General features: G+C 44.3%; 1 protein-coding gene across 1 annotated transcript in view; it reads right to left on the reverse strand.

The window, feature by feature from the left end:
* Positions 1 to 5,257: 5,257 nt before the first annotated feature.
* Positions 5,258 to 15,065, reverse strand: part of vstm2b (V-set and transmembrane domain containing 2B) — a 41,951-nt gene continuing 32,143 nt past the window's right edge. The window contains exon 5 of the mRNA XM_034103819.1: positions 5,258 to 6,099. Coding sequence (XP_033959710.1) covers positions 6,011 to 6,099 — 89 coding nt within the window. The 3' untranslated portion in view covers positions 5,258 to 6,010. The remainder of the gene's footprint in view (positions 6,100 to 15,065) is intronic.

Genomic DNA, 15,065 nt, shown 5'->3' on the forward strand with positions numbered 1-15,065 from the left:
CCAAAAAACCTGACATTACGATAACGAGTTTTTCAAAAACACAAATCCCTCCCTGTGTCTCTGAGCCGCAGCGACGTGGACTGATTCAGAGCGGTCATTCTGCTGGTGCTGCTGGAGAAAGCAGACTGCTCCATATGTGGTGTCGCTGTGCCGCCGTCACATCTGCTCCTTGATCTCTGCGTCACGGACCAATTCTAAAATAAAAACACTTTGTCGCGGCCGAAAAATCAAGAAGCAACGTTACTACGCTATAATCGATAATCGAGCGGCGAGCTACTGAAAAGCTGCCCGCGAGTTACCGGTAGCTCGCTATCGACGTGTTGGAGACCCCTGGTCTAATTGCTTTCAATAAAGAAAGTTGACAAAAAATAAATAAATCTGGAATACATAAGAAAAGCTAAACGTTTGAACTCTCGTCATGCTAGATGGACTTTATTTTTCAACCGCTTTAATTTTACTTTGTCTTACAGGCCGGGGTCCCAGAACATGAAGCCTGATGCCCTGTCATGTCTATTTGACCCCGAGCCTATTGCCAAAGAGCCTGAAGCCATCCTGCCATTGAACCGTGTGGTTGGAGCGGTGACTTGGCAGATAGAAACAGAGGTGAAGCAAGCTAACGGTGAGAGCCCTGCACCTAGTGGTTGCCCGCAAAATCGTCTGTTTGTGCCCATTACCATGGTGATCCATTGGGCTCACACCCTGCTGCTCACTTGCCATCCGGGGGTTAAGAGAATAATGTTTTTCATCAAGCAACGTTTCTGGTGGCCATCAATGGAGCGAGAAGTTCAGGAGTATGTGGGGGCATGCCCCCTCTGTGCTCGGAATAAAACATCCTCCAGGGCGCCGATGGGGCTTCTCCGGCCACTCCCTATTCCCAGCCGGCCATGGTCTGAGTTCTATGTGGACTTCGTCACATGTTTACCGGAGTCTAAAGGTAACACCACCATACTCACGGTGGTAGACCGTTTCTCGAAGATGGTACATTGTATTGCCTTGCCCAAGCTTCCATCAGCCAAAAAGACGGCTGAAGTAATGATGACTAACGTTTTTCGTGTTCATGGTTTTCCAAAAGACAGAGGACCACAGTTTATATCGCGGTTCTGGAAGGAGTTCTGTAACCTGATCGGAGCCACAGTCAGCCTCTCGTCCGGATACCATCCAGAGTCCAATGGTCAAACAGAACGCCTGAACCAGGAGTTGGAGACGTGCCTTCGTTGTTTGGTTGCTCAGAACCCTTCGTCCTGGAGCAGATGCCTTACCTGGGTTGAATATGCCCGCAACTCGCTTAATTATGTTAATTATGAAGTTATTACCCTATCCGATAATAATCCATGAAGAATGCTCATGGGTTCCATCAAGTTTTGTTGTGGGTCAGGATCTTTTTGACGATTTCTACCGACGCCATCCACAAGTGCCTGGGCCGTCAGGAGCCGTCCCTAGAAGGGGGGGTACTGTAATATCTCGTAAAATCTGTTAAGTTAATGTTTTAAGTTTAGTCTTGTATCCTGTTTTATGTTGTAGTAACCTTTCCTTCTTGTTGCAGATTACCTCACTTCCTCCCTTTGTGTGTTTTCCCTCCACTGTGATTGTTGACTCCGCCCTAATTGTCTGCACCTGTTCCCCCTTAGCCTGCCTATATATAGTTTCTGTCTCCCTTGTCTTGTTGCCAGTTTGTTTCGTCCCATGTGCCTGACTGCCAGCGTGAAGTCCATGTTATCTGCTAAGAGCTAAGAACCGAGGTTTTGGAATTTACTTTATCTTTTTGACTTTTGATACTATGTTAACCTTTTCCTCGTAAGAGTGTTTTTTGTTATCGAAACCTGTTACCTCTACGGCAGGGGTGGGGAACCTCCGGCCCCCGGGCCGTATACGGCCCGCGAGACCATTTGGTTTGGCCCTCGAGGTAATTTATAAACACACGCAAAAAAGAAAAAAATGAAAGAAATCGAGACCGCAAAATAATTAAACAAGCGAGTGCCTGTTTTTCCTGGCAACGGTCATGTTCCTTGAACACAACACAAGCCTAACGTGTCACCACGTGGTATATGTCTCGTCTGACAGGGGTGCAGTGCTGACGGAGAGCACCAGAACCACTCCGGGACTTCAACAAATTGCAGTACCCATAAGTCCGTAGGCTACACATGCTGCAGTTTTTGCGTGGCTGTGTCTTAGTTGTAAGCCCAGTGGCGATCTGTTCATCTGTCATACTGATCATACAGTCAATAACTTTGTTGTTATTAGCATCTGGTTAGCTAGCTACGCTAACGAATATAAGAAGCTTTTTCTCCAACCAGTGAGGTAAAGGCACATCTTTATATGATCATTATAGTTAACAAAAAACAAGAGAATAAAGTAAACAGGTATACAATACATATAGTATTTTATACCTGTTTACTTTATTCAGTAAAAAAAAGTTATTAATAAACAAGAATACAGTTTGAAAGGAGAGTGATTTGTAAAATATCCATAAAGAAAAAGTAAATCTGCTTACAGTTCTGTTTCATATGGGTGTTGAGAGATGTATCCATAGATCTCTTCATTTTGCTCTCAAAGTGCACCAGATTGATGCTTTCAACTTCAATATTTAAAAAAAAATCCCCCGGACCCCCCTAGAGGAGGTTAGGTCCCCCCCACTTAAATCATGTCCATGGATAGAAAACTAAATACATTTGCACACATCTTGTGTCCATATCTTTCTGTTTGGTGGTCATGCCACACCGTGCATGTGCATGCATGCGCGAGTCATGGCAAGATATCTGGATTAAGAGGTTGCTTTTTCTTTGCACAGCATGAAAGAAAAGGCCAAATGAATGTGCTGTGATTTTTAAGCAGAGGTCAATAATTTGTACGGCCCTCGGAGGATGTTGAAAATATTGAAATGGCCCTTGAGAGGAAAAAGGTTCCCCACCCCTGCTCTACGGAGAGCTCACAATGTCACTATTTTTTCAGTAAAGACTTTTTTATTTGTACCTTGTTTGTACTAGTGGATCGACAGAGCTGTTAGATTAACATTAACATGTGTATTGTAGTTATAAGTGCACTGCCTTGCGGCCTGTATCACCATCCTTGATGGAGCATATATGTGGGCTGGAAACAGGAAAGGAGTGAGCTCAGGGTAGAGTAGAGTAGAGTTGTTGATTCTTGTGACTATCTTCCTCACCCTCTCAGACTTTCAGTTGTGCGCGCTACTAAAGAGACGCGCTACCATGGAACCCAAACAATGGTGTAGCTGTATTAAAGTCCGAGTGGAAACAGTCCTGAGTAAATCTGATTTTGTCAGAAATGCGGGAGAAATATGACCCCGGGAGGAAACCGGGAGAGGGCAATGAAATCGGGAGTCTCCCGCGAAAATCAGGAGGGTTGGCAAGTATGCCCGTTCCTCGCACTGCCTGGCGAACCGCCGATTCCATGGGTTCGCTGGCTTGAATCCTTCGAAACGTTCATAGTAGCCGCGGGAAGAGAGGAAGAAAGCTCCGCCGATCACAACCTCACACTTAATGGGGAAAAGTGCACATTCGCCGTTCCAGCCATCAAGTTTGTGGGGTTCCGCCTGACCGCCGACAGCCTCAGCCCGCTACACAACAAATGGTTTCCTGAAAGAGTTATTTGGAGTAAACATGTTACAGTGGGTGAAAACAATGTTTAGGCATATAGTAAAAGTATGAGTAATTCATTAATTGTGTTTAGATGGCATTTAACAAACTAAAACAGATAGTATGATGAGAAAAATAGAGTGGAAAAGGTTGGATTTATTTGTATCTACCCTCGTGGGGGCGCGCTCATGTGATTGGCTTGGAATTGAGGAGACATCTGATTGGCTGTAGATAGAAAAAATTACAAGTACGAATCGGCTGACCGTCAGGGGAGTCTCAAAAAACCCACACACGAATGCACAGCGATCCGTGCACAGAGAGCCGGTTGTGTTTGCAGGTTCAGAGGTTTTAAACGGAAAACAAATATGTGAGGATCAAAAATACATTTGTAAGACTTTTTTCTGTATTTGGATTTTATTTACATGTATATGAAACGGAACACATTTGTGTGTGCATTGAAAAACACAAGTGTGAATCCTTTTGTGTGTATTATGAGACTGTTCTGAGCCCATATGAGATGTGGATATGGGCTTTTCTCTTCCAGTAGATACATGGACTTCTGTACTTAAACGGGTTAATTCAAATGATCTATGTGCACTGCTTAATTCAGTTCAAAGTGGTACATAGAGCTCCTATTTCAAAAGTCCAACTATCCAAAATGGACCCTGATGTTAGTCCCTACTGTGACAAATGCGAAAATCCTCTCATTCATATGTACTGGTCCTGCCCTTGCCTTTGAATGTACTGGAAGGAGATCTTTCAAACTTTATCCCAGGTGTTCAGTACTGAACTGGATCCAAATCCTCTGGCTGCCATATGTGTGGTTATAGGAAAGGAGATGCATTTAACTGCAGAACGGCGCTGATCTCTGTCCTTTGCTCTCCTCCTAGCTCGTCGAGCCATTCTGCTTGAGTGGAGAGACAGTGTCCCGCCCACTCACTCACAGTGGTTGATGGACGTAATCTCCTGCATGAAACTGGAAAAGATCAGATATTAATTTCTACACTCAAACAGGACATTTCAGGAAGCCTGGGGACCTATTTGAAATACATTACACACTGTGAAATTATCCGTTATTGGTATTGCTTATCTGCAGCATATGTAGATGTGTATCTGTGTATGTATGTTTATGCATATTCGTGTGTATGAGGCACACTGGCAGTGAATGTAGGGGATTACTTTAGTCGTTGTCATTGTTTGTTTTGTGTTTTCCATTGTTCTGTATTTTCCCCTTTGTACATGTACAGTACAAACCATTGTTTCATTTGTATATGCATACGTTTTCCTTTCCATTTCTAAATGACAAACCCTGGTTATGCATTGTAGAAACGTAATTCAAAGATTTTTGATCTGAATACTTGTACTTTTACTTAAGTAACATTTTGAATGCAGGACTTTTACTTGTAACAGAGTATTCCTACCCTCTGGTACTTCTACTCAAGTACAAGATCTGAGTACTTTCCACCTCTGTGAATATTGTTCCGTCATTTATTTGGCAGCTTCATCCCTTCAGTCCATCACACCGACTTTACCTTCATAGTGTGTACTTTTACTTACTATTAGTACTCTGTGTGATTGTGAATATCCCTCTGTGATGAAAGAAAGCCTCCACCATGCATCTCTTTTGAAATCTACGTTTTATTACAAAAACAATATACCTTCATCTCAATGGCTGTTGGCAAGTCACCAATAAATCCCTTTTGTCTCATAGAAATGAAATGTCTTAATTTGATCACCATATATTTAATAAAAATAAACATTATTAGAGGTGATTAACAACAACAATGGTAAGATGTGACTTATCTTAATCAAAATATATCAGCTATTTATACTTATTTGTTGTTCACATTTTAGAACACAGCGATGAGAACAAAAGTGAGTGTTTTTGTGCGGGAGGGGGTGACACACAGCACACTGGAGGATGTTCAGAATCATGAAGAAGCTTCACATGGCTACAGAAAAATGATCAGCTGACTAAAGAAATAACAGTCACATGTCAGCAGTAGGACTCACATTGAAGTGATCATGGAAATGCTGCAACAAAGGAGTGTATGAGGCGGTGCAGAATACAGGCTGCATGTGGCCTCTGTGTGAGGCTGTGTGGATCAGTGGTGATGCTCCCATCATTCACCAGGAGCACATTTCTCCTCTCCACACTCTGCTGGGCCGACAGTCATGTAGCTTCCATGTTTGTTTGGACTCTGAGGAGCGTCCTTCTGCTGCGCTTCCTTCAGTGTCCTCTGTCCGACTTCTCAGTCCTATCCGCTCTGCTTCACCTCCCTGCAGTGATTTGTTGCAACGGTATACATTGCTTTATTGTGACCCTTCCTCCCCTCTGACTGCTGCTTGCTGCTGTTTGGTTTTTGGTATAGAAAGTGAGAACGTTGCAGGTCGACATTATTTTGGTTGAAGTCTCTTCAGTGGGCCAACAGGAAGAGGAGAAGTTTATGCAGGAACAGGAGAGAGATGCAGAAGAGGGAGTCCATGGAGCTCATCAGACGGCAGCCTGGATGAAAGAGAGAGAAATAAGAATATTACAAATTACACTAAATGACACTGTTCTGAATATCACACTGATCATCTCTAATAATGTTTCTTAAGAGCCAATGCCTGCACCTTGCTGTAGCATCATCATGCTAATCTGTGTTGTTATGGAGGTGTAATGTTTACCAGGGTAATCCTCCTATGCTACGACTACAATTGGATACATGCTCAGTGAATGGACCGTGTAGTTGTGTCTCAAAGCCGCAGTGCTGCCTTGTAACGATAACCACTGTTATTACATGGCTTAGTTGAATACTCAATTCTGATTGGTCACTTCAGAATATGTGACACGTTGTTAAGGACGCTCACATCTTCAGAAAGAAGTCCGGTCGATTTAACTGTATACAGTTGGGGCAAGAGACAAGAAAAACAGCGGAGAAGAAACGGGGCAGAAACCCTCCTTTTTACGGTCCAGGCATAGACATCAAACAGTTACTTTGGCATTAGGGCAGGGATATCTAGATACTTTCCAAGGTTTGACATCATGAATTGTGCTACTTTTAAAGCAAGGAGCGATGTTTTCAAATCTGTAATCAAAAAGCTCCTCAAAAACGCTATCGAAGCAGTTCCTACCGTTGGCTTTTCAAACTGACAAGAGACGCTCTCACTGTTTTTCAAATGTAACAGTTTGAAAAGCAAGCAAACTGTCTGATTGTCTTTAGTTTTCCGCTGGCGTGTGATAGCAACATGGAGGATTTTAACATTAATTTTAATATATTTGGAGAGCACAGTAATTTGGAGGAATGGTTAGTGGCTGATGAGTCCCCAGTGAAGAAAAGAAAAAGACAAGAGGGACAAGAAAAAAGCGGAGAAGTAAGAGAGGTGAAAAGACACCGAGATTTGAATGAAAGAGAAATCGACCAAATTGAAGAGGACCGGCATGAATTGAATACAAAACGGAACTCATTATGGGCGATGAAATTATTTAAAGACTGGTTGATTGAAAAAAAAGAACCAACAGAGTTTGACAGCTATGCAGCAGAAACCCTCAACACGCAGCTGCGGTCCTTTTACGCAACGGTCCAGACCTCCAACGGCAAAACATATTCAGTAGCCAGTTACTTCAGCATTAGGGGACATATCAAGACACTTTCCACGGTTTGACATCATGAACTGCGCTACGTTTAAAGCAAGCAACGATGTTTTCACATCTGTTGTAAAGAAGCTCCGCAAAAACGGGAAAGACGTCAGCCAGCACCACCCGCCTATCTCAGCTGCGGATTTGCGGCTGCTCAGGGCTTTGGCGCTGTCTGTGGACACAGCCGCCGGACTGGTCCGGAAAGTGTGGATGGATGTCCAACTGCATCTTGCCAGACGAGGCAGAGAGGGAAATCGACATTTGAATCAAAGCTCTTTTATTTTGAAACTTGATGATCACGGATGCGAATACATATCTCTTGCCCATAACGCCGATACCAAAAATCATAAAGATCCAAAAGACACAAATAAAGAGAATGACAGAGGTTTTATTTTCGCCGAGCCTGACAACCAAAATTGCCCCGTTGCCAGCTTCAAAAAGTATGTTTCCCTGTGCCCATCTGACGCCAAAGCCTTCTACCTTCACCCACTAAAAACAGCTTCTCAACAGTGAATCAGTGTGGTATTCATGTGAGCCCATGGGACATCATTTCCTTGGGCAAATGCTACCCACAATAAGCCAGGCAGCCCAGCTTTCAAAGCGCTACACTAACCATAGCCTGAGAAGCACGGCTGTACAACTTCTCTCTCAGGCTGGTCTTCGATCTAAAGAGATCATGTCTGTGACTGGGCACAGGTGCGAGGGCAGCCTGAAGAGTTACTGGGCTCCGACAATAACCGAAAGGGAGAAATGGAGCAACATCCTGTCCTCCAACCCAGGAAATACCACCACATCGGGTCAGTGACCTTTCTATGTTGTCTGTCCTTACACACACATTAGCGGGAGCGATACAACTGTAGCAATATTGTTTCCCGTTTTTTTACATGTTGGGAATTGTGCTTTCAGATGTGTCATCTGCGAAACCCCCGCAAGGACAGAGGATCGAGGACAGAAATGTCGATCTGAATATCCCTAAAGATTTCCCATTCACCATGTCACATTGTACCATTAATGGAAACGTTCAGGTCAATGTTAATTACAGCTAAGGCTCAAATGCTAACATGAACAGAGTTAGTTGCTATCGAAGCAGTTCCTGCCGTTGCAACAGCCTTTGTTCAGACATCAACAATGGACTATTTTTCGTAGCGGATGAATGTCATTTTAAATCAGTTAAACTATATTTTTAATCATTAAAAACATTTTATAAATCAATAAAAGCATTTCAATTAATATTGGGACTCATGTCGTTACTTTGTTGAGAATGTGGCTATGTAATAAGCGGGATAATGTGCAGCGACTTGGTCATTATAAAAGAAACCCTTCAAGATCCCTCCGCTTCGCGTCGGGCTCTCTGATCAGCCCGACTGCACATTATCCCTTACATAGCAAGCTAGCTAGAAATGATCACTGCCAGTACCAAATAATTACAGACTGCTAAAAAAATAACATGATGTAACAATTGGTGGCTTATTTTCAAGAGCAGTTTTGTGGTACTTACTTAAATGGTGAAAAAAATAATACATATGTATAACATGTAATGTATAGTGCTATGTTTACTGGAGCAACCACGCTCATAGCTGTTTGCACAAAAAACACAAAAAAGTGTCTCTACTGTAGGCTATTTTTATTATATGTACAGCACTTTGGCTCGACCAAAAAAAGTTTATAAATGTGCTATATAAATAAAACTTGATTTGATTTGAAAAAACGAAATACAGCATTAACAGTTATTACTTTAGCTGCAGCTAGCATGACTAACAATGAGACTATGGTGGGAACAACGTCACCAATGGTCTTTACATTTAAAACAGCAGATCTCACAGAGACAGTCTTATCGCGGTAAAAGTAGAGCAAATTTCCCATAAACATGTTTTTAGCCTTGACCCCAAAATGTTCAGATTGCACCTGATTACACTTCCTGTCCCCTTTGTGTTAGAATCAACTGTCCTACATTTTATTTTTAAGGTAAGCTAAGGTGTTTCAGAAAACAGACCCAGAATGAGGAGATAATACCAGACGTCATGTGACCCTGGCAGACTGCGTTTTGAATAAATCTATCATAATCTCGCCATGTTAATCCCTCCACAACATTACTGAATGAAATGAAATGTTATTTGTAAAGGTTAGTAGGAAACAAAAGGCAATGTTACTGTCAGTGAAATATTTGGATTGCATCTTTCCCACAGTGTAGGAGAATAATACACCTACACCTAAACATAAAATCATTTTATTAAGGATGAAAAGGTAGGATGTGTCAACTACATAATATAATAGATCACTACACATACTGCAGGCCACTTAAGCAGGGAACTCAAATAAAGGTCCAATAGGAATCTTTTCCAGCACGCTCGTGAACTGTCAACGGGGGGTGGGCGCACGCTCATGAACTGTTAGCGCCGTGTTATGCAAGCCCACTGCACACAGCGTGCGCACAGCGTAAAGCAAAAACTCGCAGACATTTCAATGATTTGTTAGGCAAAGTTCGGTTTGGAAACGGTATCATTTCCTTTTTGGCGGGCATGCATAAAACGGCATAACACCTGAGCCTTGCTGCAGGGAAGCTTTGGCGCTGTTCCGAGTTTGTACTAATCTGTCAAAATGACAGACTGCTTTCAGATTTGTCCATCATTGTTAAAAGAAATCCGTCATAGACGGAAAATATCCGGTTAATGCGACCTCTGCTCCTGACGGCTTAAAAATATCTGATATTGGATTTGTCAGAAGCCTTTTGCAGAAAATGTAAATGGTTAAATATAGGCAAAGTCAACCAATGAGCCCATTTTGTTATTATCAGCGACATGGATTCATATAGTCATATTTGGATGGGATGGGAATGACATATTTCACACCTATTGACGCACTATAGTGTGAGGATTTGCTTTTCAAGCAACAGTTGTATAAGTTTGTTTCTAAACAATATCAATTGCTAGTGGGGACGGGGGCAGTCAACATCATAAACCTCCCAAAAAGTCAAGGCTTCTAAAACATGTTTCTAACAAACGATTCATCCGAATATTAAGCCACTGCTTTGATTCCAAAGGACATCAATGACCATTGCGTAATTATTCTACTTATCATATTTTCATTACTGTTCTTATGTCTTATGTTATTGTCTGGGAAACAGCAAGTATATTCTTAGCAGCAGTCAGCAAATGTAACCTTCACCACCATCATCCAGCAACAATAACCTCCCCCAAAGTCATCTGTCAACCATCATCCAGAAACCATCACCCCTGAAACATTATTCATCAACGTAGGCTGGAGCCACACAAGGACGATAACGCAAACGGACCGAAATCGATATCAAAAATGTCTTCCGTCCACACGCAATAGGCACCAGAAACGTGTCCGTTCACACGAGACCGCTCAAAAGCGCTGAATGTGCGTGGGGATAGGGAATAGCCGAATGGCAGCCTGTTGTACTCGTAGGCTATTCCCTGGAAGGCAAAACGCAGATACTTTCTGTGCTTTGGAGCAATTTCTACATGAAAGTACGCATCTTTCAGGTCGATGGTGGTGAACCAATCGCCTGGCTGCACAAGCCCCAGTAACTGTTTCATAGTTAACATGCAGAATTTCCTGCAGGAAATGTGGCGATTCAGGCCGCGGAGATCTAGAATAGGTCTGAATTCCCCTGTCTTCCTGAGAACCAGGAAGCACATGGAATAAAGACCCTCTTCTCTGTGCTGAGGGTGCACAACAGACACAGCCTGTTTCTGCACCAGAGCCTGAATCTCCGCTGAGAGGAAACCCCTCTCCTCCAGTGGGACACCCGCAAGACAGTGGTCCATGTGATACAGTGTACAGACATGTGGTACAGTGGGACGCTGCAAAACTGGAGTAAATAGCCCCATTTCAGCGTCCTGTCCATCCACCTTATTAGCACAACTGAGTTTCCATTCCCCATACCATTGTGTTAATGGGCAAGCTGTGGGGCCGCAGCTATGAAGCTGTGATACTCTCTGGTGACCTGTTCCGCCGCAAAACTCCCCGGAGGGTCGAGACAGAAAGGGCCGATTATTTCCTAAGGACCCTGAACGCGCACTCTTGTGTGAGCGCGCGCTCCACCATAATGCTGTTCTCACCACTACGGTAAACAGCATTAATCGGAGTCTTTATAGGAGTAGTGTGTTTTACTAAGGTCCCTGAACGCACCACCATGCGCTCTTGTGTGAGTGCAGGCTCCGCCATAATGCAGCCTTTACCACTACGGTAAACTGCATTAATTGGAGTCTTTGCTCTAGGCGTAGTGTGTTCTCTGACAGTAATACGCCGGCCATAATGTCCCTGCACCCGCATAGCACTCTCCTTTCACTCTCATCTGCGCATGCCCACTAGCCACCTCCTTTACAGGAGCTACAGCTGGGGCAGCAAATGGGGAATTTGTACGGTTAACATTGTGTGTAAGTGTAGCATTTGTGGAAAACAAAAGACACTTAGATTTGGATACAGATCAACCTCATTCTTATTAGAAAACGTAGTGATCTGTGTATTATACAGGGAGGAGGCGGGATTAGCCCTCTCGTCCCGGGCGGAGAGATATTCTCCCCCCGCCAGTCAGATCCGTAAAGACCAGCAGCCCACCCCCGTGAGTGCCGGCACGCCGGTTCCACGGGGTGGGCTGAAGAGGTGGAGGGCGCCGCGGGCACGGGATCTCCGTGCCGGCACCTCTCCCTTCGTCTCACCGTCGCGCTGCGCTCCCTCGTCTGCAGGAAAGCCTGTGGAGGAGGAGGAGCGCCCGCTGCGGTGACTCTTCTTTCTACTGAGGTCTTTGAACGCACTGCGGCCCGCCCTCGGGGGAGGGGGGCCGCACGCGCCATCACAATACCGTTTCTTTGAAACGGACATTATGTGGAAAAGTGGAATTGTAGAGAGATGACTCTTACTTTGGGATAAATGCAATCGTTTTTACTGAATGCATTTTCCCCACACACACACATCACTCGAGAACAGTGCTTCTCAAAGTGTGGTCCGTGAGCGCCCCCTAGTGGTCCGTGAGTATATTGGTAACATTTCACATTTGAAATAAATACATTTAAGTTTTCCGCACTCTCGCGGGAATATCTCCGCAATGGAGCGAGTTTAAGTTTCAATCCATTGCAACACCTTCGTTACACATGTTGCCACCTGTTTGTACCATTTTCAGGCGATTTGTAATCTGTTCTAGAAAAACCATGTGTTTTTTTATATTTGTGGAGTTAGGTGGTCCGCGAGTGTTTTGTATTGGTTAAGTGGTCCTTGGTATGAAAAAGTTTGAGAAACACTGCTCTAGAACTAGAGTTTACAAACGTAAACCACCGTTCCCCTGCGGAGGTCCCTGAACGCACCGCGGCCACTCTCACGAGGGCCGCGCGCCCACTCTCACGAGGGCCGCGCGCCCACGTATTAACGCTGTATTTCCCATTCAATGGTGAAATGCATTAATCGGAGCTATTATACCAGGCAAGGTGTGTTCTCTGACAACAGCACGCCGGCAATAGCGTCTCTTGAACCTGCACAGTGCTTTAACAGCACACGGTTTATTCCACTCATGTGCACACGCCCACCTGCTGGCTCCCTTTACTGGGGTTTACAGCAGGGGCGGGGAGTGTAGGACAGTGTTTCTTCCTCTGGGGATGGGCAAGAATCAGCCATGCTGCGATTACTCCTTATCCCGTGACCAAGGAGATTGATCCAAAGAGCCCTTCCGTAAACACGGGGGCTCCCAGGAGATCAACACGGTCCTCTTTGGAAAGTGTCACGCGGCGTGATATCCCAGGGACATCACACGGCGGGCACCTGTCAATATATCATTTGAAGCCACCGAGCACCGGTCCCCGGGGGAACCGGGCCTGGGGCAAGGCCCATGGACCAAGCTACTTATTCGGCCTTGCGGCCCAATAATCGCTCTGACCTGGTGAGGCGGGGGCATCTCTAGCAATGAGCGAGTAGCCCACACACCCGCCGCCATGATCATCACCAGGGAGAGTACAGCCCTGGGCGGTGGACTTCCATGGACGCCGGACCCGGAAGGAATGGCGAACGTGAATGGCGAACGTGAATGGCACCGCCTCGGCCATATCCTGGTTCCCCAAACACTCTAAGCAAAGGTGGTGGGGATCGGCGCCCGCGATTTCAGCTAGGGCACGAAGGACAGGCCTGGGTCTCTAGCAGTGGAGGCGAGGCCTCCTTTTATACGGTGAGATGCGCGCGCATTCAGGTAGGCCCGCCCCGGGGGCCGGCTACGTCTATATAAATCTCAGTAGGTGAATGCGGGTAGTACCCATAGAGTCCAGTAGAGGGCGGAGCCTGTGAGAGATATAACAGGCTTGGGGCTTAACAGAGTTAGTCATGATGTCTAGGCCTGTCAAGATAATTACTTTTGTTGGACGATACATTTTTCTGGCGATAAACGATAATATTGTCGGCACCGTTGTAAGACCATTTTAGACCACTATAATATATAATAATTCAAGTACATCCTTTCAAACATAACTTTTTATTGAACATTTAACATTGTAAATGAAATGTGAAATAATATTAAATTATAATAAATGAATTATATCACACACAACCAAAACAATAAATTAAATAGAGTCAGGCTGGAAAACAGCTCTCTCTATCTATCTATATATATATTAGGGCTGTCAGTCGATTAATCGCACATTTTGTATCTGTTCTAAATGTACCTTAGAGGGATATTTTACAAGTTTGTAATACTCTTATCAACATATGAGTGGACAAATATGCTTTATGCTAATGTTTATTATCATTTGAACAATGACAAATATTCTCATGAATATTAAACACAACAACCTCTGAACATTACAAATATTCGCCTCAATTCAACCTGTAACCTCTCTCATACAGTGTGTGTGTGTGTGTGTGTGTGTGTGTGTGTGTGTGTGTGTGTGTGTGTGTGTGTGTGTGTGTGTGTGTGTGTGTGTGTGTGTGTGTGTGTGTGTGTGTGTGTGTGTGTGGAGAGACACTGTGATGGATCGTTGGAGCTATATGCTCGAACGGGAGCTGCCTGGACGCTGCAATCATGTTGCGTGCACTATCCGTGCTGACTGTTCGTACAATGTCCCACTGTCTGGCTTCCTGCATAAAGTGAAGTGCTCGGCGCAGTTATCGGCGAAATGTCTCTCCTGTTTTCATTTAAACAGCTCCTTATATCCGTTAGCGCAGCTAGCTAGCACCAGATGCTAACAACAACAATACACATAAGGTCTCTCTCTCGCTCGCTCGTGCCACACATACACACACCCTCCCGGTCCTCCTGATGGCCAGTCGGTGCCTGCCGGTGAGCGTGGAAGTGTGGTCTGCCACAAGCAGGCAGCATCAGCTTGTAGATTGTATTTTAAACTCGATGCGCTCTGAAACTACGGGGCGGCGGAGGACAACAAATACACATGCGTTAATCGCGTTAAAATAATTAGTGGCGTTAATTTTGTTTGCGTTAACGTGTTAACTTGACAGCCCTAATATATATATAATATATAATATATATATATATATATATATATTAGTGGTGTAACGGTACACGTTATCCTTCGGTTCGGTACACCTGTGTACCGAAGTGTACTGTGGAAATTGATGTGAGCTATTGTACCAAAGAAGTGTGTTACATTTGAAATGGCAGAAAGTCTTGTTGCAATTTCCAGACACTAAAAGAGGTCCTTTGAGTTTCAATAGTAGCAGTTAAGTGAATACTGTTCAGGCAATACCTGTGTTTGTGTTTTATAGTGATTTCTCTGTTTGATCCTTTCATAAATGTGAGGACTAAAATGGCGGTAGACAAAGGGCTGTTAAAAGTAAACTAGGTTTTATTGCTGATGGGGTATGCAAGGCAGGGTGATTGGTGTGGGGAG

The sequence above is a fragment of the Pseudochaenichthys georgianus genome, chromosome 3 (assembly GCF_902827115.2).
Source record: "Pseudochaenichthys georgianus chromosome 3, fPseGeo1.2, whole genome shotgun sequence".
NCBI lineage: Eukaryota > Metazoa > Chordata > Actinopteri > Perciformes > Channichthyidae > Pseudochaenichthys > Pseudochaenichthys georgianus.